General features: G+C 44.5%; 1 protein-coding gene across 1 annotated transcript in view; it reads right to left on the bottom strand.

Moving 5' to 3' along the window:
- The window catches only part of TSNARE1 (t-SNARE domain containing 1), a 282756-nt gene that overhangs the window by 200376 nt on the left and 66139 nt on the right, over positions 1-16241 (bottom strand). The window contains exon 2 of the mRNA XM_072602914.1: positions 3597-4094. Within this exon, the coding sequence (XP_072459015.1) occupies positions 3597-3999 (403 nt within the window). The 5' untranslated portion in view covers positions 4000-4094. The remainder of the gene's footprint in view (positions 1-3596; positions 4095-16241) is intronic.

Here is a 16241-nt window from a genome sequence, read left to right as displayed (position 1 = left end):
ATCAAATCCCTCTCCCACAGGACAAGACTTCAGATCCTTAGGAGAGTTCTTATGTACCTCCACCAAGTCTCCACCTAGCTAAAAATCCCCAGAGCTTTCATACGGCCCCAGCTCACCATCCTTCACCATCCTCACTGGTCTCCTTAATCACTTTCCAATTTGTCAATATCCAAACTAAAATGTGGTACCCTTAAACTGACCCCACTGGTCTAGGACAGAGAACACAATCTATCTTGTAAGTTATAAAGCCGTTGAGAGTCTCCATCCTCAGATGCCTTCTAGCTTTGATTTTTTATGTTCTAAGAAAAAAGGAAAACAAAACATTTTTGTCATTGCTGTTGAATTATTTCAGTCCCGTCCAACTCTTCATGACCCCATTTGGGATCTTCTTGGCAAATACTGCAATAGTTTGTTGTTTCCTCCTCCAGTTTATCTTACAGATGAGGAAACTGAGGCAAACAAGGTTAGGTGACTTGCCAAGGGTCACACAGCTAGTAAGTGTAAGGCCAGATTTGAACTCAAGAAGATGAATCTTCCAGACTTCAGGACCAGTTTTTATCCACTGTACCACATAAGTGCCTATTACAAGTCTGACACTTTGTGCTAAGCACTTCAGTAAATAAAGTACCTTCTACCTCTAACGGAGGGGCAGCTGGGTGGTGCCATAGTGCAGAGTGCTGGGCCTATAGTCAGGAAGACTCACCTTCCTGAGTTCAAATCTAGCCTCATGCACTTACTAACTGTGTGATCCCGGGCAAGTCACCTAACCCTGTTTGCTTCAGTTTCCTCATCTATAAAATTAACTAGAGAAGAAAATGGCAAACCACACCTGTATCTCTGCCTAGAAAACACCAAATGGAGTCGTGGAGAGTTGGATATGACTAAAACAATTCAACAACAACAAAGCTCTAAGGCAATATGAATCTATGATTCTATGATGCAAACAATCCTTCCTCTAGCCTCTTCACTAAGCTATTCCTAGCATCAAGGAATGATAGACCTAGAGCTGGCCTCAGAGACATCTAGTCCAACCCCATTGTTTTTTGGATGAGGATGCTGAGGTTCAGAATGGGTAAATGAGCTGCTGGCAGTCACATAAATATCAGAGGTAGGATTGGAACCACGGTCCTCTGATTCTAAAGCCAATGATTGTTCTTTTTACTCCCCCAACCTGTCTACTTCATTGTGAGGACAAAATAAGAAAATGCAGGGGAAAGCAATCACTGTAATGTGCTACGTGAGTGTGTTATCAAACTACCTTTTATTTAACTAGTTTGCATTTACTCTCTTTATAGCTCTTCTGTATGTACTTATTTATGTCCTTGTTATGTCCCCTATTAAAAGGGAAGCTCTTTCTAGTAGGATTGTTTCATTTCATTCATTGCCTGTATAACCCCAGTACCTAGTATGGGGCCTGGAACATAGTAGGTACTTCAAAAATATCTGTTGATTATGATTGAAAACTGCCTGGAATAAGGGATAAGGCCACAAAGACTTAGGCAGCCATCTCCCCCACTCCTTCCCCACTCACCACCTTATATATGAACACCCTTATTGTGTTTCTGGGACACTATCATAATGGAAGATTAATTTAATGCCTGCATCTCTTGCTAAGGTCAAGCCAGGAGGACTTTTTGTACATGAAAAAATAAATATTAATCCCCCTATGGTTGAGGAAGGAATATGAAAAGGGGGTTGATTAGAGAGTCTAAGAGGATTTGTGTAGGGTATTCTCCAGTGATAATTTTCTGGAGAGGTAGACTGGCCAGATGGCAAAATTCCCTGCTTTCTTTCCCCACTGGCCTCTAACCTGAAGGAAAAGCCAGGTACAAAAGGCAAAGGCCAGTGCCAACCAGAATGCATTTATAAGTGAAATTATGAGCAAACTCATGTGTGTAGCTGGTATAACTCTTTTAACTGAGGTGGAGGTAAGCCAAGCAGAGGGATGCTTTTTAGCTGGCATTACAATTGTCAGTAGAAATATCAATATGAAGTGGAGTGCAGAGAGACAGAAAGAGACAGCAGGAAGGGAGCTCAGAGACTCAATGTTGCTTTAGCTAGCCTAAACCTTCTAGCTGCAGCCACCCTTTCCCCTACCCTCTAATCCACTGCATCCATAAGGGGCCCTGGCCTAGATCTCTCCTCCCTCCCCCTCCCTGGCTCCCTGGGCCACGGTCAGCCCCATACCAGCAGGGCACCATCATCCTCCAGTCCACAAGCACTACCTCCAGCGTTCTCATCATCACATCTCCCTCAGCAGTAATATCCATCAGGGCTACCATTATCACAAGGCCTGAATGACGGGCGTATCCAGGGAAGTCCCACTGCTCCCAGGCCTCCAACCTTCTCTGACTTCTGCTTCGACCTCTCTGGGCCAGGCCTCTAGCACTCTGTCCTATCAGCTCCCTCTTTCCTTTGCTCTCCCTTCTTTTTTTCCTTCTCTGTGCCTCTTCCTACAGTCTCATAGCCATGCAACTGCTCCAAAATGAAAAGTTCTAAGCCCATCTGTCCCTTTCTATCTGTCTCCACAGCTCCAGCCCTCATGTACACCTTACCATCTTCCACCTAAAGTACTACAGGCATCCCTGAATCTAGTTTTGGCCCTTCCACTTTGACCCAAGTATACAGTCAGACTCATCTCCCTAATACATAGATCTGATCAAATCACCCCGCTCAAGAACCTTACATGGCTCCCTACTGCTTAAAAGATAATACCCAAACTTCTCACCCTGCCATTCAAGGTCCTCCACAATCTGGACCAAGTCTTATCTCCCCTCTCTCCACTATAGCACAGTCCACAATACACTATGCACATTCCTAATCAATCAATAAGCTTTTATTAAGAATCTACTATTTGCTAGGGTCTGGGGCTCTAGCCCCTTAATTATGCTGCTCCCCCTGCCCCACAATACCCCTCTCTAACTCTCCTCTTACACGAACTTCAGGGCACAGCTAAAGTCTCATCTCCTCTGAGAAACCTCCCTTAAGCCCCTCCCTTCCTCTTTTCCATCACGGTATTCCACTGATCTCTTCCCTCTCTGAATTCCTGTCACATATACAATCTAGGACACCCATCAGGTCCTCAGGACAGATAGACAGACTATTTATTCTCCTTTATATGTACCCATATCTTATTTTCAACACCAAATGATCAGCTCCCAGAAGGAGTATTTTAATCACTTTGATTTTATTCCTTTCTATGGCCTCCACAGTGTCCAGCTGAAGGCCCTGGACATAGTAGGTGTCCAAAGGATGTTTAAGGATTCATTGATAAGGGCCATGTGGTTCAGAGGAGCAGTAGGAGCCTTAGACTGGAGGTTCAGGAGGCTATGGTTTTAGCTCCAGCTTCACTATAACCTCCCTGTGTGACCTTCAGCAAGTCTCTTCTCTCACCTGTGGACCTCAGTAGGGCTTGAACCAGATGGCCACTGTGGTTTCTTTTTCCAGTATTTTAGGTCACATGACTGAGTGATGAAGAAGAAGAAGGATAAGCAATAAGAGAAGGGAGAAAGAAGAGATAAAAGGAGTGGTAGAAAGGAACAAGGATGAGAAGAAGGAATATAGAAAGGGTGCTGGTTGGGGCAGAGACATCTCACCTCTCAGGGCCTCAAGACTGTAGCCTTCCGCTGGTCCAGTTTGGCAGGAGAAGGTCTTGGCCACCACCTGCTCCACAGGGGTAAGTGCCAGGGCCTGAGGCTTGCCTGACCCAGGGCTATGGGAGAATTTGCGCAGGTCCCCTAGCTTTCGCCGTACCACAGCCCGCAGATCCCGCCATTTATGTTTCAGGTCCACTATGTCCCGACGGCAGTAACCAAGGGCATTCACTGCCTGCAAGATGCGGCTCCAGACTCGGTACTTCCGGGCTGGCTCAGCCTTCAGCAATCCTGTCCCAAAGAGAAGCTGGTGGTGCTTGGTGACTTTGGATACAAGCACTTCTGTTTCCTGTGGGCAGAAGTTGGGCTTCCTCTTCTTGGCCCGAGTGGCACTGGGCCCAGACATCCTGCTCGGAGGGGCAGCCAGGATGTCTTTTTGGGGAGCACTATCAGGGAAGGCAGGGCCAGGTGTCCAGTTGGCTTCCAGGGGGGAGCACAGCCCTGAAAAGGCACCAAAAGGCTAAGTGTTTAATGGATCTTTGAGAAGGTCCACTCATTTCTAAGGACAGTGATTCCCAGGGGAATCTGCTGGACAGAGCAGTAGGGTCCTGTCTTCATTTGTCTACCCTTAATCACTTTCTGAATCCTCTCCCCAGAAAGGTTCCTGGCAGTCAGCCACACTGATAGAGAGCAAGGGATGTGACAAATATTCTGTCCAATACTTTGCCCACTGTTGGTGCCCAGGGCAGAAAAATCTGAGTTCAAATCCCCCCTTAGTCATTTATTAGCTGTGTGACCCTGAGTAAGTCACTTAACTTCTGTTTGTCTCAGTTTCCTCACTTGTAAAATGGGAATGAATACAGCAACTATCTCCCTGGGTTGCTGTGAGGACCAAGATAATATCTGTCAAGTACTTTGCAAATAAGCAGCTAGGTAGCACAGTGGATAGAGTGCCTGACCTGGAATCAAGAGGAGCTGAGCTCAGATTTGGCCTAAGAGACTTAGTTAGCCATCTAACCCTAGGCAAATCACCTGACCCTGTTTGCCTCGGATTCCTCATCTGTAAAATGAACTGGAAAAGGAAATGGCAAACCATTCCAGTATCTTTCCTAAGAAAACCCCAAATGGGGTCAAGAAGAATTGGATATGACTGAAACAACTCAAAAATAACAACTGCATAATTCCAGGTAGCTATTAGAAGGGGAACGGGCCTTGGAATCAAGAATCCTGAATTCAAATTCCAGTTGTGGCATTTACTAGTTCTATGAACCTGAACAAGTCCATTTCCTCAACTATAAAACAAAGGGGATGGATTAACTGGTCTCTTGTCCTTCCAAGCTCTATATCCTATGAATTCTTTCTAGGCCTCAGCTTCTCCAGGAAAGTACTCATGATGGCTCCAGTCCCCTCTCATTTCTTTGCATCCCCCAAACTCTAACAGAATATATCCTAGCACTTAATTACCACACTGGATTCTAACATTCTCCTCCAAGAATTCAACAAGACATGGAGGTGGCCTTGGGCTCTCTGAAGCCATGCCAGGGAAGCACAAACTCCATCAGGTTCAACCAAGTTGGAAGGACTTCAAGTGTGGACTCCAAGATGGGCTCTGGACCTTAATTTTGACCACCAGAACTTGTATCTTCAGCCTAAAGAGCAGCTGTGACTCAGAGCAGTGGAAATCATAGATACACAAAGTAACAAAGTGTGGCGTGTTATCTAATCTTGTGCTGTTAAACACAGACACAGATGCAGATACTGGGCTGGAGTCTTATCTCTCCAACTAAACCCTATCACAAAATCACAAACTTGGAAAGATTTCAGAGGATATCTAGCATCATCCGCACTTAATCAGGAATCCCTTCTACCTATCTCCAACAAAGGATCATCCAGATGCTATTTAAGGAGTCACTACCTCCCAAAGCATCCCATCCCATGTCTGGAATATCTTCCTCCCACCAGTATCTTTCCCTTTGCCTATGGCCCCCTCCTCCCTGCTGCTAGAACCTCCTTTTTGAGGAAGGGTCTCATTTAGCAATCTTCTATTCCTCTCCTAACTCTGCTTCTGACTTTCTGGATCACATTTGGGCTTTTCTTGGCAAAGAAGGGATTGCCATTTCCTTCTCCAGTTCCATGCCCCCCCAAGTGAGTACCTCCTTCCCACCCCCACTTTAGAGCTCCTTTTTATACCACTGTCCCCCTTTAGAACATAAACTCCTTGAAGACAAAAACTGACTTTATTCATATTCCTAGCACCCAGCACTGTGCCTGGCACATGATGAAAGTTTAATAAAGACTTGCTGAACTAATCCTGTCTCTCAGCAACCTTCACCCATGGTCCTATGGGATAGGACATGTCTCCCATGTGGTAACCCCATAATCTCTCACAGATCATAGAACCAAGACACCTTAAGAGTGAAAGGATACCTTAAAATCATCTAGTTCTCCTCATTTTCAGGTGTGCAAACTGAGGCTCAGAGTAGGCAAATGAGGTGACCAAAGCCAGACAATGGATATGGCATCAGAGTCAGGACTCAGACCGATCCTCACTCCCAATTCGAGGTTTTCTACTGTGGCCCCTGACTCAGTTTCTTGTTTCATGCCTATGAATCCTGTCTCCTGAATCCATATTTAGCTTTTCACAGAAGAAACCATGACATAGCCTTTATATCTCTGCCTTTTCCAGAGTGGATCTCAGCACAAAGCTATGCATGCCATATTTATTCATTTAATATTTTCTAAATATGAATGTAATGATACATATGCTCATCTTTGATTCTCTCTTTCCCAAATTTCCCATCTGGCTGTCTCTTGTCTCTTATCTATCTGTATCTCTCTCTCTCCCTTTTCCATCGCACCCTCCATCATGTCCAGAGAATGCCCAAACTGTAAGGGTCTTTATAGACCATCCAATCCAACCCTCATTCTACAGAAGAAGAAACTGAGGCCCAGGAGTTTAAGTAATTCATTCAAAGTCACACAAATGGAGCAAATGGCAAAGCCAGGGTTCTACACAATTTTATCTTTCCTCTCTCCTTTTGCTCTTCTTCTTTATCTGTTTCTTTCTATGTCTCCATCTTATTCTCTCTCCTAGCTCAAAGCTCTCTCAAAACATTTGGAAAGCCATTTGGGTAAGCAGTACTTAAAAATACAATACACTCTCAGAAGGTAAGCAACAATTGGAGCTAAACTCTTTTTTTTTTCTTCCCCCTTTTCTTTTCTTTTTGACAACAGTTCCCCATCTCCACCTAAGTCCTTGGTCAATGAGACTACTCAGAAGGTTTAGGTTTACCCTCACACACAGCCTGCAGCCCAATAAGAAATGATAAAAACTGTGTAAATTCAATACTTCCTTTCTTCCTCTCAAGCCCAGAAAACCATAAGGCAGAGAACAGGTGGAAGGCCAACTCTCTTTAAAGAAGCATTGTGCCTCAGTCTGAAAGGTGATGCTCTATACTGTCAGTAAGAAGACCAAGGAAAGAAAGGAAGTGATTTCCCTAGTCTACCTCTGCATGCCTGACAGCATCTCCTGGGTCCTCCTGTCTCCAGGCAGGACCGCACCTAAATCACTGCCAGCAGGTACAACCTTCTCTGGGACTAGAGAGGCTTCATAGTCTCCCATGTTTACTGATACTAGTACAGAGCCCAACCCTCAGCCTCCTCCAGGAAATCCTACTGATTTTCCAAACTAAATCTTCCCCTCTGTATTTTAACACTGTTTGGCCATTCTGTCCACTATACAGATGGACTGCTATCCTTGGACAACAACAGGAGGCAAACCTGAAGATGCATTGTTAGGAGCACTTAGATAAACAGGATTCTCTCTGCTCCACTAGGACAGTTCCCATGAGCCTTCTCTACCTTCCTCAGATGACAACAGGGGTATCGCCATGGAGAACCAAGTCTAGCAGGGACCACTCATACAAAGGTATGGGCCCAGGGGGCAGGCACACTCATAAAAATAGATTTTGTGGAATATTACTAAGAACTGGGAACCCATGTTATCTTCCTTCTTCTACGGACCAGAATCCTAGAATCCCAAGATGTCAGAGCTGCAAGTGACCTGATGCTGAGAGTCAGCAGTGACACAGCTACTCAAACCTATATCCTCCAACTCCAAGGCCATTTATTCTTCTTCTGAACTATGCTGCAACACCCTCACTTTAAAGTGGGCAAAATAAATCCTCAAATAGGGAAATGACTTGCCCTAAAGTCATTTGTTCAGAAAGTATGGATGCCAGAACTGGAATTTGGGCATTCTGACTACAAGTCTAGCTCTCTTGCCCCTTGGTCAAATCACTCACCTTTGCCACTAACTAGTTCAATATAAGGAAGAACTTCCTAACTATCTGTGTCACCTTGGGAGGAACACTTAACTCTGTTTGCTTCAGTTTCCTCAAATGTACAATGTGGATCATAATTGCACTAACCACACAAAGTTGCTGTGAGGATCAAATGAGATGATATTAGCAATGCACTTAACACAGTAACTGGCACATTTTGTTGCTGTTTAGGCATTTTTCAGTCAGATATGATTCCATGTGTGATCTCTTTTGGAGGTTTTCTTGGCAAAGATATTGGAGTGGTTTGCCATTTCTTTTTTTCAGCTCATTTACAAATGAGGAAACCGAGGCAAATAGGGTTAAATGACTTGTATAGGGTCACTTAGCCAGTAAGTGTCTGAGGCCAGATTTGAACTCAAGTTAATGAGTCTTCCTGACTTTAGGCCCAGCATTCTATCCACTGTGCCACCTAGCTACCCTCCCTAGTATGCAGTAGGCACTCTATAAATGCTTATCCTCTACCTTTCTCTTCCCCTCCCTTCTCTTCTGCTATTCACAAGTGAACAGACTTCCTGAGGAAGTAGTGAGCTCCTCATCGCCAGAGGTTTTTAAGAAGAGGATAAATGACCATCTGTCAGAGGTGCCACGGAGAGGATTGGAAATAGCATGCTATAATGATAAGAACCCTGGATTTTGCATTAGAAAAAATGGATTTGAATCCTGGCTCCGACTATTAACACCTGGTACCCTCGCACAAGTCACTCAATGTCTTTGGGCCTAACTTTCCTCATCTCTAAGACAAGGAGCTAGACTAGATGACTTATCCAGTCCCTTCTGGCTGGACTGAGAGACAGGAGTCTTTGGGACCTTCCTCAGATGCTTATAAGGGTCTTCACTTTCCCATCTGTAAAAATAGGAATAACTATTATCCTGCTTGCCTCACACAGCCTCTAGGAAGAAAGTGTTTCAAAAGCCTTTAAGTGCTAAAGAAGGCTAAGTTGTGTGTATTCTATTAAAAGACCGACTGTAGCCATGTTCCTACATGGATTCCACAATGAACCAATGGGCTCAGATTAGAGGCCCTCTCAGATCTCCCTGCTCTGAGGGATCACAATTCTATGGCCTTTATTGTCAAACAGGGGTAGTTTGTCACAGCTCTTTGTCACAGGGCAATCCTGGCAAATTAATACTATAATGGATAGCTAGCCCTCTGACAAAGAATAAAGCAGGAAAAGAATCACTGTTTTATTAATGGGGTGGGTTTTTTCCTAGGAGGAGGGATGAAAATAGCAGGGCCCTGGGGTCTCAAAATGGGGAAACCAGGCGGCATGAAAGGCGGCACACTGAAGAAAGGAGAGCTGAGAGATCCACCCAAAAGTGAGGTGCCTAGCTCTCCGACCAGGAGCTCCCTGTGGGCAGGGCCCCCATTAGATCAGTAGGGTTGTTCCAGGCCCTCAGGTGGGGCCCATAGCAACATTACAAGCACTACCACCACTCTTCTCAGAAAGAAGCCAGCCAAATGCTGTACAGCTCCTAATAAATTCCTAGTTATCCATTAGAGCCATCACCCAGAGCAAGATACCAAAGAAACTGCATCAGCCAAAGTGATCATTACCCAAGACAACTGGGTTTTTAAGGAGACTGAGGAGGAGGAGTCTCCTAGGAGCTCAGGCTAATAATAATAATTTGCATTGCCAGTACCTCCCCAGAGCCCCTGGCACTTTCACCAACATTCCAGTGATATGCAGCCCTCCCCTCTCCCTCTGTTCCAAATCCCTTCTTCCAATGGGGTTCCAAGGTGGGGGCCTCATGGCCACTTAGCCCAGGAGGGAAAATTTAGCCCAAAGAGATAGGATCTACAGGCATCTATACTTATTCCATCAAGTAGGAAGGCAGGTTCCATCATTCACACTGCTAGTTCCACTGTTGATTGGCCACTCCCTGGCTCAAACATTTCAATGGTCTCCCCTCAGCCCACTGGATAATGCCACAGAACCCTAGAATCTCAGAAGCACCCAAACCTCATAAAAACAGGGATCCCTCCTAGGATGGTGGAATGTCAGACATGGGAAGTAAAGTTCTGTTGTCCACATTCCCAGCCAAGAAGGGCTGTGACCTGGCAGGGACAGGTTAGAGGTAGGAAACTAATGCGCAGGCCCAAGGAGCTGTGTGAGGAAGGGCCTATCAGAGAGGAGAACATGGAGTCACATGGCCAGGGGACAGTGTCACAGGAAATCAAAAGTGCAGAAAACAGTACAAGAAGCCCCATCTTCCTGCATGTGTTATAGTTCTCCTGTAACCTTACTGGGGGAGGCTATCCATCCATTCGGGGAAATGGACGTAAAGATGAATAAAGGCTTTCCAGATTTCACAGCAGGTAGTGTTCTTTATTTAAGGTGAGCATGTGTCTCGCTGTTGGGGGCGTGTTAAGCGGGCTCACTTCTAACACCAGACAAGGAGGGATCCTCACTCTCAGTATACTGTAAGCTCTTGGAGAATAATAACACAAGGTCTTGCACACTGTTGCTCAATAGTTTTTCAGTCGTGTTCAATTCTTCATGAGCTCATTAGGGGTTTTCTTGGCAAAGATACTGGAGTGGTTTGTCATTTCCCCCTCAAGCTCATTTTACAGATGAGGAAACCAAGGCCCATAGACACTAAGTAATTTTCCCAAGATCGTATAGGAAATAGGTAGCTTCTCTGGGTGTCCACAAATTCTCTGAATTTGTATGATCTCCATTTTTATCTAAATAAATCTTAGAAGACACTCTGGCAGACTAGGGTGGATAGTATTTATGGCAAGAGAAATAAGAAGGAAAAGAAGGTTGAAAAATGGGCATGAGGATAGGGAAGCAGAGTCTGGGGCTTGGCAGAAGGTGAGCCTTTGGCTGGACCATGTACAAAGCTCAGATGCATCTTTGCCCTCAGAGATTTTACAATCTAGTGTGACAGGATCCCTGCCTACAAAGAAAGCTCTGAAGGGCTTTCCTGGGGCCCAGGGAGCAGACTTGTTCTGCTCAGGTTCTTCCCAAGAGGACAGAACTAAGCAAGAGGCAGGAAACAACAGGGAGATTGATTTTACACAGTATAAGAAAGAACTAGCTATGAACAACCACAGGGGTCCAATAGCCCAACAGGCTGCCTGTTAGTTACCCATCTTTGTAGGTACTCAGAAACATGATCATTTGTCTAAAGTCTCTAAAGACCCCTCCATATGTGATGTTCCATTAGTCTGGGACTCTATAATGCTCTAACTTGAAAGACTGAACAGATGATGCCCAAACCCTACTTGACAAAAGAACAACAAACTCAGTTCCTAACTACACAGTCTGTCAGTCAGTCAGGCAATAAGAAATCATTAAGTGCCTACTATGTGCTAGGTATGGTGCCCACAGAGTCAGCTTGTCAAGCAGTTAGTGCCTACTATGTGTTAGCCAGGTTGCTCTGTGATAGAGATTAAAGAAAGGCAAAAAATAGTCAGTCCATGCTCTCCAGGAGCCCTCATTTCCAATGGGGGAGACATGTGAACAAGTGTGTACAAATAAGAGATAGAAAGGATAACCTGGAGATAATCAACATAGGGCATTAGCATTAGAAGGGATTGGGAAAGGCTTCTGGTAGATGATGGGATTTTAGCGGAGACTTGAAAGAATCCAGGGAAGCCAACAGGTTCACATACGGAGGGAGAGAATTCCAGGCATGGAGAATAACCAGCTATTCAGTGGAGATGCAGCAAAACACATAGGCCGCTTTGTGTTAAGATCACATGGCCACTGTATTCACTGTGAATCCCTTCAGCTTCCTCCAGGCTCTGGGAATGATGGCTCCCTGCAGAAAACCATCAAATAAAAGGATGAGAAAGGTTGAAGGAGGTAATATCGAGGCCACACTGTGAATGATACAGATGTTATCATTCTTGCTTCTGTCTCTCTATCCCAATTGGTCTATGAGAAGGATAGCAGGACACTAGTCTGTAGTTGATACTCATGCAATACAGAACCCTGCTCTTCTGATCTCTTTTCTTCCCTTTCTCCCTCTCCTATCAAGGCTTCCACAGGGCCTAAAATCCCACCATTAAACCCCATCATTGCTTATTTTTTTTTAATTTAAGTCATTGCAAGCCCCTATAAACTGCAAATATATCCCTAGGAAGGCCAACAAATTAATTTAAGAACCACAAAATAGTTAATCTCCTTGGATGTATCATGCTTACTATGTGCATGGCAGAGTTGGCTTCTCTAAACTTCATCTGGTTTGTATCAGTATCAGTGTCAGTATTGTATCAGTAAGCACTCCAACATACACAGGGGGGCCTGCTATCACAGGTTCTTAGATCTGCATTTATAAAAGGAAAGGCAACTTTTGAGGGGTCAACAATCACTTTAATTAGTTCAACCAAATGCTTCCAGACATGACTTTTTACCTTTCACATTTCCAAAGCTACCAAGCCTCCTATTCAACATAGAAGATACAGAGAAATAAAAACCAACAGACAGAGCTCTACTGCCTGAATCAAAGCAATATTGCTGTATACTTTATAGACATCCCTGAATTGATAGAGCCATTACATCTGAGCAGTCGGAGCAGGGGGAGGGGGTCCTGAACATATGACCACTCAGAGTCTTGACCAGGTAACCCCAAGATCCTTCTCATAAGCAAACCCCCAAAGTAAAACACTAACCTCCCAGTATATATAATGAAGACTTGGCTCCTGATTGGCTCAGAGTTAGTAGGCATGAAACCTACATGACTCAGCACAGCTATGCACTATCAGGGTTCAAAGGGGATTGAAACTTCAGGTGTTCACAATTTAGCCTGAGCCTGGAAAGTAATTCCAAACAAATAAATCCCACTTTGCTTGCAGTTACACTAATCTGCCCAGGAAAACTTGAAGATCTATGTCCGTTCTTGAATAATGTACCTGTTCTAAATACCACACTAGCCATTCAGAGAAAATTAATGTTTCTTCATTCCTTATTTACTGTCTCATGTGTATATGGATTCCTAAAGATATTCTTTTGTCTTTACAGACCTAAAGAGGGTTATGGAAATTTAGTGACCAGAAAATATTTGGTGATAATAGTAATAGTGAGGGTAATGAAAAAAATAGTGATGGTAGTGCCATGATTATGACAGTGATGACTATAATAATGGCCCCAATAATGACAATAGTAGTTGCATGGAGAGTGAGCATGGCAGTAATGGGGGTGGTAATGGTGGCAATGGTGATGATGGCTATGCCACTAATGGCTGTGGTAATGATAATGGTAATGGTGATGATGATGGTGGCAATGATGGTTATGTGGAGAGTGAAAGTGGCAGAGAAGATGGCTTTGACAGGAAGACTGTAATGATGATGAGGATGAGTCACAAAGATAACATTCAGAGTCACTATTAGTTATCTCCCCACCCAGAGGATGCCAAGGAAATGGGTTGGGTCTCTTTCTACCGTGACAGGCTCCAAGAGGTCTACCCACCTCTCCCCTTTTTCTATCTCCAATTCATCCTTCACATAGTCAGACTAATCTTCCTTAAGTACAGATGTTTGTATAATTTCTCTGCTTCAGACTATGAGCTCCTAGAGATCACAAGAGGCCAAAGACAAGATGGAGGGCACTGGACACCTTGCAAAGTAGGACAGGTAGAGAATACAACGGAGAGATGCCTGCACTCCAAGACTTTTCTCTCAAATAGTTTTCACAGGGTCAGGCCAATCTGTCTTCAGACAGATAATGCTACCAAAATAATCCTCTTTATGCATGGATCTGCTCATGTTACCCTTCTACTGGAATACCTATCTACTTCAACATCGCCCTATTGTCTCCCAAATGAAGTTCAAACTCCTCAGCCAAAACCTCCAAGAGAACTTGATATGTAAAAACTGCAGCACCTGTGCACAGTCTGACTTCAGAGAAGACATTGTTTTCTTCTAATGAATTCACTCCATAGACGATGGCCCTGAATGGTCCAGAGTGTTAGTGGCGACCTCAAAGCCTTCTCATTGGTCTACCTAGTAAGCCCGCCAGAGTATTATGGGTCATGGCTTCCTAAGCCCTGCTAGCCTTGACAGGAGGGGCCCTCACAGGCTTTCTGCTACCCAAACTCCCCAAATAACACCTTCTTCCAGAAAAGCTGCACCAGCACACCTGTTCTAACAGCCAGAGGAAGAAAGAAGACAAAGAACTTAAGTTGAAGGAGGTTTGGTATGGTAGAAAATGATCCAGAATCAATCAGAAGACCTCATCCTCCTAACAACTGTCCCCTGGATGAATATGGGCAAGTCCTTGTCTTCTGGGAACCCCTGTTCTCTCATCCATAAAATGTGGGTATTGATCTAATTCACCTCTAAAGTCCTTTCCAGCTCTAACAGTATTCTCTAAGGTTTTTTCTAGCTCTGCCATTCTATACTTTAAGGTATCTTTCTCTGAGAGCCAGTGACTCACTGTAATTCTGGAAAACAGGAAGAGTTGGAGGGTTAAGGCTCAAATGCTGGGGAAATTAAGACCTAGCGCAAGGAAGAGATTTGCCAAGTCACCCAGTGAAACTGTAACATTGTCAATGCTCAGACTAACAACTCTTAAATACCCACACAGGGCTCTTCCCAATGCCCCAGTCCTTCAGCAAGCTGTCTAACCTGCCCAGGCCTTACCTTCTTCACCTGTGAAATAAGGTGGTTGGACGATGATCACTGAGGTCCATTCCAACTCTGAGAACTACAAGTACCCATAAGTCTCAATGACCTGAACACATGAAGTAGAAGGAACCACCTAGTCTAGCATCCTTCCACAACTGACAGATAAAGACACTGAGGCCCAGAAAGAGGAAGAGACTTGCCCAAGGTCACACCATGCATTAGTGAAAGACTGAGGCCTCTGGCACAGGCAGCTTTAATGAAAGGCACTGATTCTGTGGATGATGATTTCCTGCTAAAGGGCAGGACTAGCCCTGATTTAAATCACAGATTTATAGTTAGTAATAACAATGATTAGTATTCGACCTTCCACTGGTGAAGTGCTTTTAATGTTCACAAAGTGCTTTGAAAATGGAGAGTGACTAGGGAGGGGGAGGGGCTGGAAACCACTGCCTGAGAATAGCCAGCAGACAGTTAAGCCAAGGGAAGAGATGTCTGAAGGGGACACCATCATGCCTACAAATGGCTGAAGGGCTATCATGCCCAGGGGTGATCTGACTGGCCCTGCTTGATCTAACAGGGCAAGGTTTGGACTAATGGGGGGTCAGGGGAGGGGGAGAGTTATCACATAGCAGATTTCAGCTCCACTAAAGGACAAACTTCCAAACAATTCAAGTCCAAAGTGTTATGGGCTACCTCAAGAAGTGAGTTCCCTATCACTGGCTATAGGGCCATTTTCTAGGGATGTGGTAGAATTAAAATTATGGGCTGGTCTAAATGACTGCTGATGCCCCAGGCATCAGATACAGCCGGTGGCCCAAGAGTGCAGGACCTAGAGTCAGGAAGACCTGCGTTCAAATATGGCCTCATATACTCACTAGCTCTATAACCCTGTTCAAGTCCTTTATTTGCCTCAGTTTCTTCAACTGTAAATGGGGATAATAATAGCACCTATGTCCCCGGGTTGCTATGACGATCAAATGAGACAATTGTGAAGTGCTTAGCACAGTGCTGGCACATAATAAGTACTAAATAAATGTTAATTATTGTTATTAATGTGGTAAAATTCAATTAGGGGTTAATCTAGATGACCACTGTTGTCCCAGCCATCAGATGAAGCTGGTGGCCCAAGAGATAGAGTGCTGACCCTGGAGTCAGGAAGATCTAAGCTTAAATCTGGTCTCAGATACACTAGCTATATGACCCTGGGCAAGTCACTTAATCTCTTTTTTCCTCAACTGAAAAGGGGGTTAATAGCAAAGTAATTGTGGGAATCAAATGAAATAATATTTGTAAATAGTGGTTGGCACATAGTAGGCACTATGGAAATGCTTATTTCCATTCCTTTGCACCCTTACAACTTTGGAAGTCATTTTATCTGGTGTGATAGATCAATGTATTTACAATGAGTGCCTGATCCCAGCTTGGCTGCTTACCAGGGCTAAGGGCCAGTCACCCAACCTCCACAGGCCTTGGTTCCTTCCTCTGTAACAGAGAGGTCTGGACAAGGTGACTCCTTTACTTACCTCCTACATCTACAAACCTATGAACCGACTTTGAGAAATGGATCTCTCTGGGCTCTTTAATCAGAACCAGGGAAAGGAGATGGCAAGGGGTGGGGTGAAGGTCACCTGGTGAAGGATGTGAAGGTTTCTTTCAACATCACTCCTCCTTCCAATTATAAGATTCTATGAACCTGGGGCTGCACAGGGAGCTGGGCAATGTTTTACAGAG

This window comes from Notamacropus eugenii, chromosome 4, assembly GCF_028372415.1.
Source record: "Notamacropus eugenii isolate mMacEug1 chromosome 4, mMacEug1.pri_v2, whole genome shotgun sequence".
Classification (NCBI taxonomy): Eukaryota; Metazoa; Chordata; class Mammalia; order Diprotodontia; family Macropodidae; genus Notamacropus; species Notamacropus eugenii.
This window is presented reverse-complemented; position numbering and strand designations above follow the sequence as displayed.